Source organism: Pelophylax lessonae (genome assembly GCF_965119305.1).
Source record: "Pelophylax lessonae genome assembly, chromosome: 8".
Lineage (NCBI taxonomy): Eukaryota > Metazoa > Chordata > Amphibia > Anura > Ranidae > Pelophylax > Pelophylax lessonae.
Window position 1 is genome coordinate 27,485,786 of NC_138775.1, and position 21,416 is coordinate 27,507,201.

General features: G+C 43.5%; 1 protein-coding gene across 1 annotated transcript in view; it reads left to right on the forward strand.

The window, feature by feature from the left end:
* Positions 1–21,416, forward strand: part of COL7A1 (collagen type VII alpha 1 chain) — a 360,938-nt gene that overhangs the window by 165,546 nt on the left and 173,976 nt on the right. Inside the window, exons 28-37 of the mRNA XM_082266262.1 lie at positions 17–143; positions 1,945–2,088; positions 5,454–5,620; positions 8,329–8,352; positions 8,660–8,686; positions 11,821–11,865; positions 13,894–13,986; positions 20,234–20,305; positions 20,417–20,443; positions 20,524–20,577. Coding sequence (XP_082122388.1) covers positions 17–143; positions 1,945–2,088; positions 5,454–5,620; positions 8,329–8,352; positions 8,660–8,686; positions 11,821–11,865; positions 13,894–13,986; positions 20,234–20,305; positions 20,417–20,443; positions 20,524–20,577 — 780 coding nt within the window. The remainder of the gene's footprint in view (positions 1–16; positions 144–1,944; positions 2,089–5,453; positions 5,621–8,328; positions 8,353–8,659; positions 8,687–11,820; positions 11,866–13,893; positions 13,987–20,233; positions 20,306–20,416; positions 20,444–20,523; positions 20,578–21,416) is intronic.

A 21,416-nucleotide genomic window follows, 5' to 3' on the forward strand; every position in this document is an offset into this window, starting at 1 on the left:
TCATCGTTTTCTATAGGTGTCTGTGGGCTCTTATAGCTTCCGGCAGAGGCCCTCTGTGCTACTGAACAGATCCAGCGAGCTCAGAACAGTCCTACAACAAATCCAAAACATCCCTTTTACTGATCCAAGTGGAACTGCTATCGGTAAGAATTAGCCAAAAACTTTACAGAAGCAACTTAAAGAATATGTAAAACCAACTTTTCATATTCCTGATATCCATAGCTCTCACCTGTCTCGGATTTCGAGGGACTGTCCCTGATTTGGAGCAAAGTCCCTCTGTCCCCTCTTTCCTCCTCATATGTAATTTTTGTCTGATCTATATAATATAGTTGAAAAAATAAGGTACTGTGGGAGTGATGATGTGTGATAAAATGTGATAAATTTACATATATGTGAAAAATGAATTATAAAAAAACTCTATACTGATAAAAAATGTGAGACCAAGTAAAATACAATGTAATAATCAAATCTGCTACAAGTATATATTGGTGATAAAGTCCATAAAACAATAGTAGAATATGGTGCTCTTCACCAGGGCCGGGACAAGGGGTGGGCAGGAGGGACAGTTGCCCTGGGTGCAATGATTTATTGCAAGGACGGGGGGGGCGCCTTGACCCTAAACCTAAGGAAAGGGGGGGTGCAGTTTGACATCCTTGCCCTGGGTGCTGGATGACCTTGTCCTGGTACTGCTCTTTACTCAGTGACCATAGCCAATATCATACATATTTCTTCATATTCATAAGTGCTCCACCACGTGCAATGAAAAGTGCAAGTGCAAGTGCACCAAACTTCACAGGCCCAAAGGACCACAAAGCCTTTATTTGATATGGGGTCACCCCTGCTCAGTGGCAGCTGGTGCTCCATCAGTTGAGGGGGGGGGTAGGCAGACGGACCGCAGGCAGACAAACCCCCCCCCAATCACTCCAGCCCGCACCACCATATCTCCCCGTACCAGTTTAGTTACCTTGCTCTGCGGGACTGACAGGCAGCAGCTTCCACCTCAGTCTCTATGTTCCCTCTCAGTCTCCATGTTCCCTCTCGGCAGCCATCTCCTCCCTCCATCTTGGCCAATAAGATGCCTTCTCCTTTTCGGCCAATCGGGAAACAGGTCTCAGGACCTGCTTCCTGATTGGCCGGGAGAAGAATCAGTGTGGCAATAGCGAATGTTCATTTGCTATTGTCACACAACTGGGTGCGCTCGGGGCGCAGTGCTCTGCGCCCCGAGCCCACCCTTTTTTGAAGCCTATTAGAGCCTCTGGCTCTAATCATGTGCCTCAGAAAAAAAAAAATGGATGCGGAGGCAGCGCCCCTAATGGACTGGCCGCCACTGCGCCTGCTGTTTGAAGATCCTTTTCACAGTACAACATCCATTCCTTTGCTCATCCTCTCCAATGGTCCGTGTTATGTGTAAAAAAAGCAAGAAATAGAGTAATTGTGCAACCCTGTTTAATGAAACAATCTCCAAACAAAAAAGGCTAATAATTGGAGGCTTACATGAATTGTGCCTGCACAAAACACCAGCTCAAATGGCATAGTAATGCATCCCACATGCAAACACACTGTATGCGTCTTCCTCCTCGCTCTGATCAGCTGGCCGACCAGCATGCGTTCCACGGAGTGCCGGATGTGACGTCAGTGGTTATCAGAACATTCAGATAGCAGCCGGACCTCAATGCATTTCGCCTTGATATAAAGCTTCATCAGGAAATTCTTACTAAATCAGTGCTGCTTCCTCCTCCACTATCTGACAAGGCACAAGGCACTATGTGTAGATTCTCATTTTATGCACGGTACTAAGACTTATTTTGTCCATGGGAGAGCAGTTCTGTATTTATTCCTATTATTCAGTAATATTTGTATTGCCATGTATTGATATTAGCTGTTTTTCCATGCAAAGTATTGAAGATGTATCCGTTATTTCTGTACCTTACATTTAATCTCCAGGTGGAGCCATAGACTTTGCCAGGAACTATTTGTTCTCCCCGGTTTATGGCAGGAGACAGAACGTGCCCGGGGTTTTGGTGGTCCTGGCGGATGGACCATCCTCGGATGACGTGTTGCAGGCATCGAGCGCAATCAGGGCTGCCGGTAAGTCATTTTGCATTACCTAAAACGCCTGCTTTCACTTTTGTTTCATCTATGAAGAAGTCTTCTGCTGTCCTCCTAAAAAATGACCCAAACACTTATCAAAAACCAAGTCATGGACATCTTTCGTTTCAATTTATTTTTAACTATGGGATTCCTGTGTAGGACATTAACAATCAGTTCCCAACAAGTAGGTGCAGATTTGGAAACTCATCCTGCTGTACCTACTCTTAGATCAGAATTTATTGAATTCAACCTTTATCAGCAGTAGGTAGACGAGTGTGGAGGTTATACACCTTCAAGCCAAAGTTGGAAACCTCCACACTTGCCTCCTGCAGTTGGTTGTCAAGAATGTTACTTCAAGGCAAAGCAAAATATTTTCACATTAATGGGGGCCCCACCAGCTCTATATGCTCGCCTCCCCACTTCTCTGTCCAGCTGCATGTAGTGCAGAAAAAGGCCTCATTCACATGGGGCAATTACATGCGCCCGTGCAGGGCCGTTTTCAACCACCACAGGGATGCACAGGTGGTCTGTGCATCCCCCTGCCAGCTGTCCTATTCATGTCTATTGGGATACAACGACTGCATTGATACAGGCACACTGTCCCAGTGACTTATATTTTATGATTTTTGCGGCGGACAATCTGACACCAGGGGAGGACTGGGCCAGGGGGCAGGGGGGCAATTGTCCCCCCGGGCTACTCTGATACCCCCATAAAAAGGCTGCACCACTTCTGCCACAGACATGCCTAAAGGATTCCTGGTGAAGAGAAGTAAAAAGTCCCCACCTCTAACCTACTGAGTGCGGGAAAAAGAAAAGGACAGAGCCCAGGCCTCTCCCCCCAGCATGGATGGTGTAAGCTGTGTCTGAGCAGAGGCCAGTTTCATGCCCGACTGGAGACTCTCCTCCTCCAGCCAGCCCAGACCGAGCTGTCCCAGCTCCCCCAACCACCCCTGCTGGCCAGGTCCGGAAACCGGATTAGGCCAGTGAGTAGAGAGTGCCTGGAGCGGAGATTCAGCCTGGAATGGGGGTCAGGTGGAGGCAGGGAAGAGAGAGAGTGGGAGGGGGGCCGAGTTGCTGCACCATGGGCCTCTGGTTTGTACTTGCCCCCTGGGCTGAAAGTTGACAGTCAGCCCCTGTCTGACACTTTTGACACTTTGTGGGAACCAGTGACACTAATGCAGTGATTAGTGCTAAAAATATGCACTGTCACTGTACTAACAACACTGGCTGGGAAGGCGGTCAAAGAGTTGCCCTGAAGAAGGAGCATGTATGCCTCCGTCTTGCACCCAGAAGTGACGTCATCCCCGTGCTGTCAGGACTAAGCTGCTTATGCTGGAGACCATGTACACAAGCCGCCAGGCGGGACATACATAAATATGGGCGCATCGGGACTGACCACGGGTTTACAGAGCGGGACCACTAAAATAGCGCTGTTCCTTTACTCTCTTGTGAGTAGCTGACTTTTTATTATTGAACTGCTTCCATACATACTGCATTTAGGGGGGCTGTGTCTTTTCTCCCTGGATGATCAAAGGGTTAAATGTGTGCCTAACCAGTGTTTTCGTCTTTACTATGTATGCTGTTTTTACTAAGAGATGTGGTTGATTTTATTCCTTGCAGGGAAAAAAAAATCCAGCACATCCCTGCTTACAGAACAGAGCTCTGGCTTGTTTACATTGGCAGAGCTCTGTTCTGTGTCTCTCTTTGCCAATCAGCAGGTGCTGGTGGACATCCATTGGCTGGCACCGCTGATCAGCTTGTGCTGTGTCTAATCATACCCTGAAGTGCTAAATCACATACTAGGTACTAGTGCTAGATCACATACTAGGTACTAGTGCTAGATCACATACTAGCTACTAGTGCTAGATCACGTATTAGGTACTAGTGCTAGATCACATACTAAGTACTAGTGCTAGATTACATACTAGGTACTAGTGCTAGATCACATACTAGCTACTAGTGCTAGATCACATACTAGGTACTAGTGCTAGATCACATACTATGTACTAATGCTAGATCACATACTAGGTACTAGTGCTAGATCACATACTAGGTACTAGTGCTTGATCACATACTAGGTACTAGTGCAAGATCACATACAAGGTACTAGTGCTAGATTACATACTAGGTACTAGTGCTTGATCACATACTAGGTACTAGTGCTTGATCACATACTAGGTACTAGTGCTTGATCACATACTAGCTACTAGTGCTAGATCACGTATTAGGTACTAGTGCTAGATCACATACTAGGTACTAGTGCTAGATCACATACTAGGTACTAGTGCTAGATCACATACTAGCTACTAGTGCTAGATCACGTATTAGGTACTAGTGCTAGATCACATACTAGGTACTAGTGCTTGATCACATACTAGGTACTAGTGCTAGATCACATACTAGGTACTAGTGCTAGATCACATACAAGGTACTAGTGCTAGATCACATACTAGGTACTAGTGCTAGATCACATACAAGGTACTAGTGCTAGATCACATACAAGGTATTAGTGCTAGATCACATACTAGGTATTAGTGCTAGATCACATACTAGGTACTAGTGCTAGATCACATACAAGGTACTAGTGCTAGATCACATACAAGGTATTAGTGCTAGATCACATACTAGGTATTAGTGCTAGATCACATACTAGGTACTAGTGCTAGATCACATACAAGGTACTAGTGCTAGATCACATACTAGGTACTAGTGCTAGATCACATACTAGGTACTAGTGCTAGATCACATACTAGGTATTAGTGCTAGATCACATACTAGGTACTAGTGCAAGATCACATACTAGGTACTAGTGCTAGATCACATACAAGGTACTAGTGCTAGATCACATACAAGGTACATAATCTGGCACAGGAAAGTCGCTCTGCCGCCGTACTCCTAGGTGAGGCAGTCGGCAAGCGCTTATTGAACAATCATACGATCTGGTATCGTACGAGAAGATTTTTCCTATTTGTCTCTTCGGATAATTTTGGAATAACTGTCATGATCAACTCTCGAAAGCTGTGTACTATTGATCGGATTATTGTACCATCAATTGTACCATCACTTCGAAAGCGGTATTTTTCGTCCGATTTTCTGATCGTGTGTTCTAGGCTTACCTAGGCCTATTACAGAATGTTCCACTATCCCTCTAATTCTGTTCTAAAATAGCCAAAGACTACAAATATATAGAGGAGCTGGGCGGAAAGGTGGTGGGATAAGCAAGATCCATCAAAAGCCATCAGTTGGCCCTAATGTGTTCAGCTAAGGTCAACCAGGGAAGCATCATGGGATATGTAACTTTCACATAGTTGGAGTTCTATTCCTCCTGACCATTTGACAGACCATGTCTTCTGATGTCTCAGGGATTCGAGTTCTGGCAGTAGGAATGAATGAGGCTGACCAGGAACAACTGCGAAGGATTGTCACCGGTCAGAACGCTCAGAATGTCTTTTTCACCGAAGAGGCCGACAACATGAACAGCCTGGCAGATCCCTTAGCTGAGGCCATTTGTTCGGTCTCTCAAGCAGAGGTAAGAAACTGCATCCCAATGTACTAATCAGTACTTGCTTAAAGAAAGTAAAGTATTGGAGAGGATCCTTCTCCTTGTCCTGTTTTTGTTACTGCCGAACATAGTAGTAGTTATTACATTGTAGCTGATTTTATTATAAATACAATATTTACTTGATCCTAACAGGGCAGTTGGGGATAAAAAGGGCATTTGCACTGGGCCCCCCTCCGAAGCTAAGGATACATATTTATATATATATATATAGTATGTGCATTCTCAACCCAGTGCAGCATAGAAATGGACTTACTTTTAAGGCTGAGATCAGTTTCTTTCTTGCCATACTTAAAATATTGTGCTACTATTTAGTAATCTCTAATAATAATAGCTGTCCATTTACTTTAGAGAAGGGGTCAGTTTACTGTCCCCAGTAAAGGGCCAGTTTATTGTCCTTCAGATTTTAGAGGAGCATGACTGCGTTAAGTGGGAATAGAAAATGTCCCAGCATCAGTGGCAGTAAAAAAATTGCATAGTGTCTGTGGTCAGTAGGATTTGGAATAGTGCCCCATCATTGGTATGAGTGGGAGGAATAATGCCTCCTTGCTGGTGTCAGTCATATGAATACTTCCCCATCATTGGTGTCAGTGAGAAAAAGAGTGCCCCATCGTTGGTATCAGTAGGAAGAATAGTGCCCCATCATTGGTGTCATTGGAAAGAATAGTGCCCCATCATTGGTATGAGTGGGAGGAATAATGCCTCCTTGCTGGTGTCAGTGCTATGAATAGTTATCCATCATTGTTGTTAGTGAGAGGAATAGTGCCCCATGGTTGGTATCTGTGGGAGGAATAGTGCCCTATCGTTGGTGTCATTGGAAAGAATAGTGCCCCATCATTGGTGTCAGTGGGAGGAATAGTGCTCCATCATTGGTATCAGTGGGAGGAATAGTGCTCCATCATTTGTGTCAGTGGGAGGAATAGTGCCCCATCGTTGGTATCAGTGGGAGGAATAGTGCCCCATTGTTGGTATCAGTAGGAGGAATAGTGCCCCATCGTTGGTATCAGTGGGAGGAATAATGCCTCCTTGCTGGTGTCAGTGGTATGAATACTTCCCCATCATTGGTGTCAGTGAGAAGAATAGTGCCCCATCGTTGGTATCAGTGGGATGAATAGTGCCCCATCATTGATGTCATTGGAAAGAATAGTGCCCCATCATTGGAAAAAATAGTGCCCTATCATTGGTATGAGTGGGAGGAATAATGCCTCCTTGCTGGTGTCAGTGCTATGAATAGTTCCCCATCATTGTTGTTAGTAAGAGGAATAGTGCCCCATGGTTGGTATCTGTGGGAGGAATAGTGCCCTAACGCTGGTGTCATTAGAAAGAATAGTGCCCCATCATTGGTGTCATTGCGAGGAATAGTGCCTTATTGTTGGTGTCAGTGGAAGGATTTTTTTCCAACTGTTGGTGTCAATGGGAAGAATAGTGCCCTATCATTGGTGTCAGTTGGAGGAATAGTGCCCCATCATTGGTGTCAGTTGGAGGAATAGTGCCCCATCATTGGTGTCAGTGGGAGGAATAGTGCCCATCATTGGTGTCATTGGAAAGAATAGTGCCCATCATTGGTATCAGTGGGAGGAATAATGCCTCCTTGCTGGTTTCAGTGGTATGAATAGTTCCCCATCATTGTTCTCAGTGGGAGGAATAGTGCCCCATTGTTGGTATCAGTGGGAGGAATAGTAACCCATCGTTGGTGTCATTGGAAAGAATTGTGCCCCATCATTGGTGTCATTGGAAAGAATAGTGCCCCTTCATTGGTGTCATTGGAATAGTGCCTTATTGTTGGTGTCAGTGAAAGGAATTTTGTCCAACTGTTGGTGTCAGTGGGAAGAATATTGCCCCATCATTGGTGTCAGTGGGAACAATAGTGCCCCATCATTGGTGTCAGTGGAAGGAATATTGCCACCTCATTGGTGCCAGCGGAAGGAATAGTGCCACACCGTTGGTGTCAGTAGGAGGAAGTGTGTTTCATTGTTTGGGAGCATTATGCCCATTGTTGGCCAGTGGGAGTAGAAAATCTTCTAGTGTCAGTGACAATAAAAAATTGCTTAGGGCCTGTAGTCCATAGGACCAGGAATAGTGACCGATCCATTAGTATTAGGGGGGGAGATAATACCTCCTTGTTGGTGTCAGTGAAAGGAATAGTTCTCCATTGTTGGCGTCAGTGGAAAAAATAGTTCCCCATCATTGTTGTCAGTGGAAGGAATAGTGCCACATCGTTGATGTTAGTAGGAGGAGATGTGTTCCATTGTTTGGGAGCATTATGCCCCATTGTTGGTATCAGTGGGGCAATAGTGCCCCAAGGGCCAGATAACGATAACAGAACGTCCACATATGGCACACGTGCCACAATTTGGAGACCACTGCTCTAGAAGAGCTTCAATCACGGGGTAAATAACTGACCAGCCAAAGGGCAAATTCACATTCATACATTGCAAACCAGTAAGCCTAAACTCTTAAATTGTTTTCACTTCTAACTTTCCAAATGGAACCGCACATAAAATAATTTGGGTAAAATAACTATATGAGGTTATTGAGGGTACAAATAAAAACATTAAGCTATCTTATGTCCTAGAAGAGTTCTGTATATAATTTACATTAATGGCATCAAACTTGCCATAATATTTTAAAATGTTCTTTTTCTGCTCATTCAAGTTTTTCTTTTTTTCTTTGCTTAGGCGCAGTGCACAGTATGCCCGCAGGTAAGAAACTAAATGGCATTATACACACGGGGTACGCAACGCATCACTTCAGGACAAATAAGACTCCCTATGCACATATGGTTTTACTGAACACAATTTACATTCTTAGCGATATTCACCTCGGTACTTCTGAGCAGCGCTTCATATTCCAATTTATTGCCAACCAAAGCCTTATCAACCTGCCAGTGGGGCGTCTGCCTTGGGGGCGATCGTTCGCTCCTCTGCCCACCCCTGGAGGAATTGTAAAGAAAGAACATCATTTCTTATAATCACACTGCTAGAACTTATATATACTTTTTTGTTTTAGGGTGAAAGAGGGCCGAAAGGTGAACCGGTAAGTACCAAGACATTAGTAATTACGTCTACATTAAAGAGGACTCGTACTTTGATTTTAAAGCTTTGTAGGAGGAGCGTAGACAGGGAGCCTGTGTATTGGTATCTTCCCCCAATAAGGGGTCATCAGACTATTCATTTAAACAGAAATCTTCCTATAAGAATATATGTGCATTTAACATATGCCATGCATTTAATTTTTCTGTAAAAGCCTGTAAACATACAAAAAGCCCACAGACTGCTGCTGGGTGCTGCCATTGTGGATGTGATATCAGCTGCCCCAGTAGACTCAGAGCCGTCACTCAAGTGCTACTGTATAGTATTCCCATTTGCTCCATTCCCTGACAGTCTGTGTGTGTGTGTGTGGGGGGGGTGGGGGGGGGGGGGTTAGAAGAAGGGTGGAGGAGCTGGGCCAGCATAGGCAGCAATCAGACACTTCAAGAAGAGGAGTCAACTAGGACATGCAAGTAGGGAGGGGGCTGTGCTAGGAAATTGACTCTTCCTGGAGTCGTTTAGCAAGTTTAGAGGCACATTGAAAGTGAATAAAAATGTCTATAGAAATTAAAATCACTGTAAGTGAGCAATTTCAATACTTGATTTTTCTGTCCTTTTACCCACAATGTTTTACGTTGGTGATGGGGGTCAATTTAAGGGTCATATTTTATAAATGATTCATGAGTGTTAACAGAAAATTAGACAATTCTTAAATGTATAAATGATTGCTAGATCAATAAATGATACAGTAAGTAAACTGTTACTGCAAATACAGTTGTGTTCAAAATTATTCAACCCCCCAATGCTGTAAAGTGTTTTAGGGAATTTAGTGTACATTTGAAATTTTATTCAGAAGGAAATCCTACAAGGACTTTTTAAAGAACCATATGCAACTAAAATGACATCAATTGGTTTTGTAATACAGTAGTAAATTATTCAACCCCTTAAAGACTACCACCCTGAAGAACAGAGGTTCATTGAAGTGTTTTCAATCAGGTATTGAAAACACCTGTGGATGTCAGGGAGCAGCAATAAAGCCTAATAAGCACCAATTAGGCAGCTTTAAAATGACTGTGATACTCAGCTCCTTCTAGACATTTACTGGTGTGGTTACAAACATGGTGAAGTCAAGAGAATGGTCCAGGAAGACAAGAGAAGAGGTGATTTCTCTTCACAGGAAGGGCAATGGCTATAAGAAGATTGCAAAGACGTTAAACATACCAAGAGACACCATAGGAAGCATCATTCGCAAATTCAAGGCAAAGGGCACTGTTGAAACGCTACCTGGTCGTGGCAGAAAGAAGATGCTGACTTCGACTGCTGTGCGCTACCTGAAGCGTAGAGTGGAGAAAAGTCCCCGTGTGACTGCTGAGGAACTGAGAAAAGATTTGTTAGATGTGGGTACTGAAGTTTCTGCTCAGACAATACAGCGCACACTGCATAATGAAGGCCTCCATGGCAGAACTCCCAGGCGCACCCCCTTACAGTCTCCAAAGAATAAGAAGAGTCGACTGCAGTATGCCAAAAGTCATGTGGACAAATCACAGAAGTTTCGGGATAGTGTTCTGTGGACTGATGAAACAAAATTAGAACTGGTTGGGCCCATGGATCAACGCTATGTTTGGAGGAGGAAGAACAAGGCCTATGAAGAAAAGAACACCTTGCCTACTGTGAAGCATGACGGGGGTCAATCATGCTTTGGGGCTGTTTTGCTTCTGCAGGTACAGGGAAGCTTCAGCGTGTGCAAGGTACCATGAATTCTCTTCAGTACCAGGAGATATTGGATGACAATGTGATGCAGTCCGTCACAAACCTGAGGCTTGGGAGACGTTGGACCTTTCAACAGGACAATGATCCCAAGCATACCTCCAAGTCCACTAGAGCATGGTTGCAGATTAAAGTCTGGAACATTTTGGAGTGGCCATCACAGTCACCAGACTTAAATCCGATTGAGAACCTCTGGTGGGACTTAAAGAAAGCAGTTGCAGTGCACAAGCCTAAGAATGTGACTGAACTGGAGGCTTTTGCCCATGACAAATGGGCGAAGATACCCGTAGATCGCTGCAAGACACTTGTGTCAAGCTATGCTTCACGTTTAAAAGCGGTTATAACTGTAAAAGGATGTTGTACTAAGTACTAAGATTGAATGTCACTTGGGGGTTGAATAAAACTGATAATGATGTGAGCACAGAAAATACATTTGTGGTTATTTCATTATAAATGTTATGTTATATTTGTCTGACCTACACGTGCCTCTTTGATTTAATTGTAAGTAGGATGACTGAATGATCAAAATCAATGTCAAACTGGCCAAAACAATCAATTTCAGTGGGGGTTGAATAATTTTGAACACAACTGTACATAAGTTCAGTATATAAATATATATATATATATATATATATATATATATATATATATATATATATATAGTATATATGTTTCATTTAGGCCCTGTTCACATGGGCATATTACACCATACAGCCACACAGGGATACACAGGAGTTCTGTGTATTCCTATGCAGGCAAAGTCCCATTCATATTAGTTGGGGTGCAATGGATGCACAGACACAGCCACTGTTCCCAATTTAAAAGCTGTGCGGATGCAGGTGCACCCCCGAATACACACTGTCTGTATTTAGGGCCATGCATCTGCACCGCACAGATGTCAGATTGGGAGCAGCAGCCGTGCAGCCACTGCATCCCAATTGACATGAATAGGACTGCTTGTACAAGGATACATAGAACACCTGTACATTCCAATGTGGGAAATCATGGCCCTCTCACGGGTGTTTGCTGTAGTACGCCCTTGTGAACGAGGCCTAAGCATGCAGATTTTAAAAATGTAAGAATGTGATAGCAAGTGAAACCATATTCGTCCACATCCTGCCCCCCCCCCTGCTGAGCCACAGTGGTAGAATCCAAGTACTTTAAAAGTGGGCTTACCGGCCCCGGGTATAGGAGGTTAGGGGCTTCACATTGCCCTTTTAGAATTTTTTGAAGCCTTCATAACTCAAGGTTTGTGCTGCTTTATTTTCTTAAGTACTACATAAGCCCTTTAATATGTCTGTCAGTCTCCGTATTACCTTTTGTTGATAGTATTTTGACCAGTGGTAATCTGTGTTTTCTAACTCATATTTGCAGGGGGCTGCTGGGCGTCCAGGATTGGCAGGACCTGCAGGAGAGCCAGTAAGTATCCCTTTCTATTTTGTTACATTGTATCCATACAATATATATAGTTTTTGTGGCATATGTCAGCAGGGCCACCCATAAGGGGGAAGCACCAGCCTTCCTGTACAAGACCCGGGCCCCATCAGTTCAACAGGTAGCTTTATGGTGCAGGCAGTTCCAAAAGCTGTTAATCACAGCTCAGTGCCCTCTTACCCTTTTATAACAGCTGGCGTTTCCTCCTGTCCCTCCAGTCAGGCAATGGGAGCCACTGGGGTATTGGTTTCAGGGCTGCCCCCCCCCCCCATCACTATGATCACCCCCCTCCTGTCCACAATCCCCCTTCTTCCACAGCTCTGATCCCCCTGTGACTTCAAACCCCCCCTCTCCCCAGTGCTGCTGTCTTCTCCTCCTCTCCCTCCCACCAGCTGTTAGTTTATGAAGGCACTCAGGGGGTTTGATTTCAGGATTGAGAGCGGGGGACTAGTAAACATGAAAGAATGAACACAGGGAGTAATCAGTGCTAATCAATCCTGTGTTCATTCATAATTGAAGCATTGGGGGATTGGGGATCTGTGTCCTCAATCTCTTTTTCTGTCTCAAAAGTGAGAGATCAGGGGTCTGTTTAGAGAGCCCTTATTGATTCTTGCATAAATGGTTCTCTATCCGGACCCCTCTTTCTTTAAAGGTACTTCGGTACATGTGAGCAATCTCACCAAAACGATTCAGTTTAACCAATGAATTGGCCACACAATAATGGATATCAAATATTTTAATCAAATTATTTAACACGTACACACACTATCCAAAACAAAAAAAAAAAAAAAAAAATTGAGCTTCACAAACAATTTATGAGGAGTATTTTTAAAATTTGCATGTAAATTCGTTCTGTGAAAATGGGGCAAAATCGAACATTCTCAGTTTATATTCTTTGCAGATGGAGAATGTATAAATGGAGAAAATATTGCATTAGGCCTCTGCAAACGCCAGTTTTTTACTGATTTGAAATGAGATGCATTGTTGTCTGTGGAACCATCCAAACAGCTGATTAAAGATCAGTGACACAGCGATGAGTACAGACTCAGAGCGGTAAAACAAAAATAGAGAATTTTACTTGTACATTTGAATGCAGTAATTTACGCACATACGCGTGTTTACTCATCTATAAGCAAGTTTGGGCGAGTATAAATTAGTATATTACAACACTAGCAATGAAGAAGAATTTTTCTTGTCTATACGCTTACGCACCTTTACTCGCCTATACTCAACATTACTCAGGCCTTTGTACACAGTTTTTTTTAACTCAATGACTTTCTGTCAACATCAGTACTGTAAATTATTACGCCCTTGTGCAACTAGCCTTATGGCCACTAGATGGCACTGACTATCACAAGATGTAAGTGTGCTCCCCAGTTCCATCTAGTGGTCATAATGCAGTATTGTAGCCTTTGAACATTAAATTTTGTCCCTTTCACACAGAATGAACGTAGATTCAATTTCGATGGATGGATTTTTTTTTTTTTTTCAACAGTTATTATCTTTAAAATGTGGAGTAATCTGTTTATATAGGATTACCTATAGCGCTTGCTTAAAAAGTAATAATTATAATGTTTAAAAATTATAAATTGTGTATAAACCCCGTAATCTGATGCAAATAGTATATAAAATATAAATATACTTTATTAATTATTGCAATCTTATTTAAGTATAAGGTTTCTCCACTTGGCGTGGGAAATATACTTTGTATGTTTTACTCTTCACAGTTATCTTTAGTTGAAACTGTGAAATGAGCTAATAAGGGATTTATGCTCTGAGCTAATCAGCAACAGTTAAAAAAATGTTTATTGTAAATGTGGAATTTTTCCAAAAAATGGATATCTCAGCCTCCCTATCCTAAATCAGTATAGCAAAATACAAAATAGATAAAATGTATAGAATAGATATGCTGTAAGTTTTAACTATAAACCCATGAATTACAATACATATGTGAATAAAGAACACATTAGAAAAAAGGTTTCTATAAGACAATTATGAATTTTTGTTTTGTAGGGCCGCAGTGGACCCCCTGGCCCTCAGGGTCCTGCTGGGCCCCGTGGACCTGCGGGTGAGGGAACAGCATCAAGAGGACTGAAAGGAGAAACTGTAAGTAGATTATTTCTATGCGCCTAGTAAACGGCAAATAAAGTTGTGTGGCTGAATTTACAGTTTGAAACAAACATAAAGGAATGGCGTTTAATTGACAGGAGATTTGTAAAGAAATGCTCATACTTTTGTGCTAGGTGGTTGCATAATATAGATTAGGTGACAACACTTTTCAGAATCTATATAGTTATGGAGTGCTGGGCCACATTCATCTAAACATATATATTCAATATTTGCAAATTTATATCAATATGAATGAAAAATACAATAGTGGTAACAACATTTAACCATATGCATGTATGTGTTCAATATATACCAAAAAAGTTTATTCCAAAGTCAGTTGTGCAAGTGAGGGGGTTCCACCACCACTACAATGTCATAAATCTGGTATGCAGTTTAAATATCCTGAATAGGTTATCTTGATCAATTATTCACCAATGTGATCACTCTTCAGTGGATCCCACCACCAATCATTCTCCAAGCTCACCTTAGCACCCAGACCTAAAATAGGTCACTGCTCATTTTTCCCTTTAAGGAATCGCATGAGTCACTCACATATTCAGATACTTCCTCCAGATGTCTCCTCCAATGTGGTCATTAGTATGGAATCACCCAAGGAATTGCTTCAGCATCTAAAATCTCTCAAAAGAAATATAAACTACACATAGTATTTTACCTCTTAGAAAAAACATGAACTATTTATGAACACACTTTAAAATGCACTCACAATGTTTTTTTACTAATCCACAGTACTTGTTGTTTAGTCGTGTCCGACTCTTCTTGACCTTATGAACCATAGCACGCCAGGCTTTTCTGTCCTCCACTGCCTCCCGGAGCTTGCTTAAAGAGGAAGTAAACCCGTCTAAAAAATTAGAAAAAAAAAAAAAAACCTGTAAAGACAAAGGCATCTGATTGGCCGGGGGCGCGATTACATCACTCCCGCGCATGCGTGCGGTAGCCGCCGTTCACGGCACTGAGATCTGAAGGAACGGCACGGGTGGCCCCGGGCCCACCCTTTTCTGAAACCTATTAGAGCCTCTGGCTCTAATCACGTGCTTCAGAAAAAAAAAAAACCCCATTGAACTCCATTCCGTCATGCGTCAATCTACATGCGGGGCGCCAGACGCATGGATAGGGTGGACGGCGCCCTGCGCCCCCAACGCACCAGCCGCCACTGTCGAGTCCTGTGGCCATTGTTGAGTTTTCCAAATTTATTGGCATATTGAGTGCAGCACTTTTACAGCATCGTCTTTTAGGATTTTATATAACTCAGCTGGGATACCTTCACTTCCACTAGCTTTGTTATTAGCAATGCTTTCTAAGGCCCACTTGACTTCACTCTCCAGGATATCCGGTTCAAGGTCAGAGACTGCATCATCGTGGTTATATGGGACATTCAGATCTTTTTTGTATAGTTCTTCTGTGTTTTCTTGCCATCTCTTCTTTATCTCTTCTTCTTCTGTCAAGTCTTTGCCTTTTTGGTCTATTATTGTGCCCATCTTTTCACAAAACATTCCCTTGATATCTCCAATTTTTTTGAAAAGCTCTCTAGTCTTTCCCATTCTGTTTTCCTCTAATTCTTTGCATTGCTTGTTTAAGAAGGTCTTTTTGTCTCTTCTTGCTATCCTCTGGAAGTCTGCATTCAGTTGGGTATATTTTCCTCTTTGCCTTTTACTCCATTGCCTTTTGCCTTCTTTGTTCAGCTATTTGTATGGCCTCATCAGATAGCCACCTTGCTTTATTGCATTTCCTCTTTTTTTTTTGTGATGGTTTTCATAGCTGAGTCTTGTACGATTCTACACACTTCCTTCCATAGTTCCCTTTAAGCTCTTTTATTTAGATAATATCTGAAATGTCTAGTGGTGTTTCACACTTTCTTCAATATAAGCCTGAAGTTTGCCATAAGAAACTCATGGTCTGAGCCACAGTCCGCTCCATGTCTTGTTTTGACTGACTTTATAGAGCTTATCCATCTTTGGCTGCAGAAAATATAATCAATCTGATTTCTGTATTGACCATCCAGTAATGTTCATGTGTAGAGTCGCCTCTTTGGTTGTTGGAAAAGAGTGTTTGCTATTACCAGTGTGTTTTCTTGACAAAACTTTATTAGCCTTTGTCCTGCTTCATTTTGTACTCCAAGGCCATTTTACCTGTTATTCCGGATATGCTTTGACTTCCTACTTTAGCATTCCAATCTCCCATTATGAGAAGGATATCTTTTTTTGGAATTAGTTCTAAAAGTTGTTGTAGATCCCCATAAAATCGGTCAACGTCAGCTTCTTCAACATTAGAGGTTGGTGCATAAACTTGGATTATTGTGATGTTGTTTGGTTTGCCTTGGATACGGACTGAGTTCAGGGAGATGGGTGTTGGGTGCTAATTACCGGAAGGAAATAATATCCACCAAAAAGGCACAAAAGATGACCGATGGGTGCTTTTTTGGAACTGTCCAAATGGCCAACATTCCGGGCAGCACTGGCGGTTAAACTCGGGAAATCCCACTGGCAACAATAGAGGAGAACAGGCGCCACTGTAGTAAGCCAAAAATGTATTGCACAACAAACAATGTAGTAACTTACATTAAGATTAGCATCAATCCATATTCCGTTTCGTAGCGTCATTTCCGGTTAAGCCTGTGTTCCATTGCGGCTTCCAGCTTAACCAGCTCCCTGGCTTCCTAGAACGTCACTTCCTGGCTGCAGGACGGCTGGAACAGTGTGGACTAGACGCTACGAAACGGAATATGGATTGATGCTAATCTTAATGTAAGTTACTACATTGTTTGTTGTGCAATAAATTTTTGGCTTACTACAGTGGCGTCTGTTCTCCTCTATTGGATACGGACTGAGATCATGCTGTCATTTTTGGGATTGTACAACAGTACTGCTTTCCTCACTCTTTTGTAGACTTTGAGAGCTACACCATTTCTTCTGAGAGATTCTTGTCCACAGTAGTAGATATAGTAGTCATCTGAGTTGAATTCGCCAATTCCAGTCCATTTTAGTTCACTAATTCCCAAGATATCGATGTTTAATCTTGCCATCTCCTGTTTTACCACATACAGGGTACCCTGAATCATTGATCTTACCTTCCAGGCTCCTATGCAGCATCTGACTTTCCTTTTACTCCTACTATCCACAGCTGAGAGTCCTTGCGGCTTTGACCCAACCATTTCATTAGTTCTGGAGCTTCTTAAAATTGCCCTCTGCTCTTCCCCAGTAGCACATTGGACACCTTCCGACGATGGGTACTCATCTGCCGGTGTCATATCTTTTGTTTCTGTTCATGCCTTTTGTTTCTGTTCATGAGGTTTTCATGGCAAGGATACTGGAGTGGGTTGCCATTTCCTTCTCCAGTGGATCACGTTTTGTCAGAATTCTCTGCTATGACCTGTCCGTCTCGGCTGAGCCTACACGGCATACCTCATAGCTTCACAGAATTACCCAAGCCCCTTCACCATGGCAAGGCAGTGATCCATAAAGGGGAATCCACAGTAGTGCACCACCTTAAAAGCGACTTAAGGTATATACAGGTGCATATCCCCCTTAAGAGTAAGGCTACAGCATCACCATTAGCTTGTATCCAACCAGCTCCTTCCTGGTGGCAAGATGACGTCACTAAGCTCTGTACTGATGCGTTTCACCCCTTATTGTGACTTCTTTCAAAGGAACTTTTCAGAATCTGTAGCCCTACATACTCTGTGCCACTGCCCACCTCCTACCTGCTCTTTTGATTCTTAGCGAGCATCACCACACTGGTGTCTTCTCCTACAAGCCTCCCTTCCTAATCCCTAAGTCATATGTTTTAGTTTCATCAGCTGACATATGGAAACTCCCTGTAAATAAAGATTTTTCTTCTATCTGAATTTGAATCTGGTTTCCTAATATTTTAAGGTTATTTTCATGCACATAAGTCCCTACTTCCAAGAGCTTACAATCTAAGGTCCCTATTTCACATACATTAATGCACATGCTAGGGCCAATTTCGACAGCAGACAACTAACCTACCAGCATGTCTTTGGAGTCTGGGAGGAAACTGAAGTACCCAGAGGGAACCCACCCAAGCACAGGGAGAACATGCAAACTCCATGCAGATAGTGTCCTGTAACCTGTAACCTTTGGAATTGAGGACTTTAGTGTTGCAAGGCAAAAGTGCTAGTCACTGAGCCTTTGTGCTGCCCATTGATAGCACTGTGTAAATTGACTGGGCCTTAAAAAAATCCTTTAATAAGTAAGTAAACATTTGATTGGAGTTGTTCACCCTATACTGCATCTTTGCCCTATTGGCACATCTTTAGCAAATTCATTTAAAATATTGTATGTTCATTTTTTTAAGTTTGCTATTTTCAGCCAGGAGGTAAAGCTGAACATTCCTTTTCACATGCTTCACTGATGCAATGAAATAAATAATATTTTATATACGAAGCTCAAATTACACACACAGCTATATGATTTAGAGGAATGACTCTTACCCCTCCTTGCCTGCCCTGTATGCAGTGGCGTAGCGTGGGTTGTCAGCACCCGGGGCAAGGTAAGTCATTTGCGACCCCTAACCCGGGGATTAGCACTCCCTTCCAGTAGTATAGTAGTTCTGACCTACTTGACTCCTACACTGACATTCCTGACCCCTGCGCTGACCTACCTGACCCATACACTGACCTACCTACACTAACCTACCTACACTGACCCCTACACTAACCTACCTGACCCCTACACTAACCTACCTGACCCCTACACTAACGTATCTACGCTGACTTACCTACACTGACTCCTACACTAACCTACCTGACCCCCTACACTGACCTACCTACACTGACCTACCTGACCCCTACACCAACCTACTTGATGCCTAAAATGACCACTACACTAACCTACCTGACCCCTAAACTAACCTACCTGACCCCTACACTAACCTACCTGACCCCTAAACTAACCTACCTGACCCCTAAACTAACCTATCTGACCCCTAAACTAACCTACCTGACCCCTACACTAACCTACCTGACCCCTACACTGACCCATACACTAACCTACCTGCCCCCTACACTAACGTATCTACGCTGACTTACCTACACTGACTCCTACACTAACCTACCTGACCCCCTACACTGACCTACCTACACTGACCTACCTGACCCCTACACCAACCTACCTGATGCCTAAAATGACCACTACACTAACCTACCTGACCCCTACACTAACCTACCTGACCCCTACACTAACCTACCTGACCCCTACACTGACCCATACACTAACCTACCTGCCCCATACACCAACCTACCTGATGCCTAAAATGACCACTACACTAACCTACCTGACCCCTACACTAACCTACCTGACCCCTACACTGACCCATACTGTACACTAACCTACCTGACCCCTACACTAACCTACCTGACCCATACACTAACCTACCTGACCCATACACTGACATACCTTACACACCTACTTCCTGCACTACTCACCCCCCATCCTCCACACACAGTACGATGCAGATGGTGGATCCATCATTCTCCTTACCTCTCTACTGCCTCATCGTCCATTTGATCAGAGCTCTCCCCAGCAGCGGGCGGGCAGTATTGTAGGAGCCCCCACCATCCAGCCACTCGTTGGTATCCCTGCCTCCGGGAGGTCAGCTAGCAGCCACTGCACCTCTGACCTCTCCCATGGCCATAACTGCTCCGAGCACTGCCCCTCCCCCTCCGCTGTTTCACAGCCCGCGCCAGAGGGACAGACTGGACCAAAGGAGCCCTGGGGCAGGGGGAGCTGGAATAGGGTGCCGCTGAGAGGAATGCCTTAATGCCTCACCGGAGGTGGAGGGGTCTGGGGGAGGCAACAAGCTGCAGCACAGACCCTCGGGATGGCAAGGGAATCATTTTGCGCCCCCCTAAATGTTGCGCCCGGTGCGAGATGACCGGCTGCACCCCCCACGCTACGCCACTGCCTGTATGGCATCATATGGAGTTTAAGTTAAAAAATACATTAAAAAGCTAATACTGTGCTCTCTGTAAAAAAAAAAAAAATAAAGAAAAAAACAGTATCCTCTGCTAAGCCAATCTTATAGCTTCATTGTGAATTAAATGTTTTTCATAAAATAAAAATGTATATAATTATTATAATATATAAAAAAAAAAATAGTTTGAAACTTGTAAATTGAATTGAATTGTGATAAATCCCCTTTAATATATAAATAAAGGCCATAACTATATCTTGTCTAGTCCTTTGACTTAAAATATTATCCCCTGTAGGGTGAGCCGGGGGCAGATGGACTCCCAGGAACCCCGGGACGTCCTGGAAATCCTGGCACTACGGGAGCAACGGTAAGTTTGGCCTATTGTAAAGCATGGATTGCTATGAGCACAATACACACTGATGTACACAGATCATTAACAATTGAAGGTCATGTCCCTAATTTTTATGTTTTATTTTAGGGGGCTAAAGGAGATAAAGGAGAAACTGTGAGTATGTCGGTGAAAGTTCTTAGTGGCTGTTGTGATTTAAAGTATTTTCATTAACCCAGAATTTTGTCTTAATGTAGGGGGAAATAGGACGTTCAGGGCCTGCTGGCCCCAAAGGAGAGAGAGGCTTTCCGGTAAGTGGGGCCCCCTACTGTAAGAGGCTAATAGCACATTGCAACTGTCAATATAATCACACCAAACAATAAATATGCTTTGACATCCAGCAATTCAGGGTCATTGTCCAGGTTTGCGTTACAATTTAATTATAATTTCACAATGAGTTTGGCCATACTGAATCACTTTCTGCACTGTCCTAGTAAAGAACTGGGTCGAATGTTATCACGCCGAGCAGCCCCTATGTAGATGAGTCTGCAAAAAAGTTGGACACTTGAAAACAAAGGCATCAATTGATTTCTTACTGCTGATTATAAAATTAAAAGAGTGAATGTAATTTTTGCAGTGATCCTTCCTCACAATTGCATTGAAATCACAGTAAGCAATTGCAGTATAGGACAGGATCCAGCAGTGGCGGCCCGTCCATTGGGGGCGCTGCCCCCCCATCGATGCGTCTGGCTCCCTAATCTACATGCAGGGCGCCGGACGCATGGATTCCAATGGGGTTTTTTTTTTTTTTTTGAAGCACGTGATTAGAACCAGAGGCTCTAATAGGCTTCAAAAAAGGGTGGGCTCAGGGCGCAGAGCTCACCCAGTTGTGTGATAATAGCGAATAAATATTTGTTATTGTCACATGGATTCTTCTCTTGGGCCATCAGGAAGCGGGTCCTGAGAACCGTTTCCTGATTAGCCGAAAGGAGAAGCCATGTCATTGGCCGAGGAGGAGGAGGGAGGAGATGCGGGAGACCGATGGAGAAGCCTCCGCCGCTGCTGCTGCTGACTGCCGACTGCCCTCCACATATCCAGGGTGAGAGGGTGAGTGAGCCAGCGACCGGGGGGGGGTATGTTGTGCGTGCTG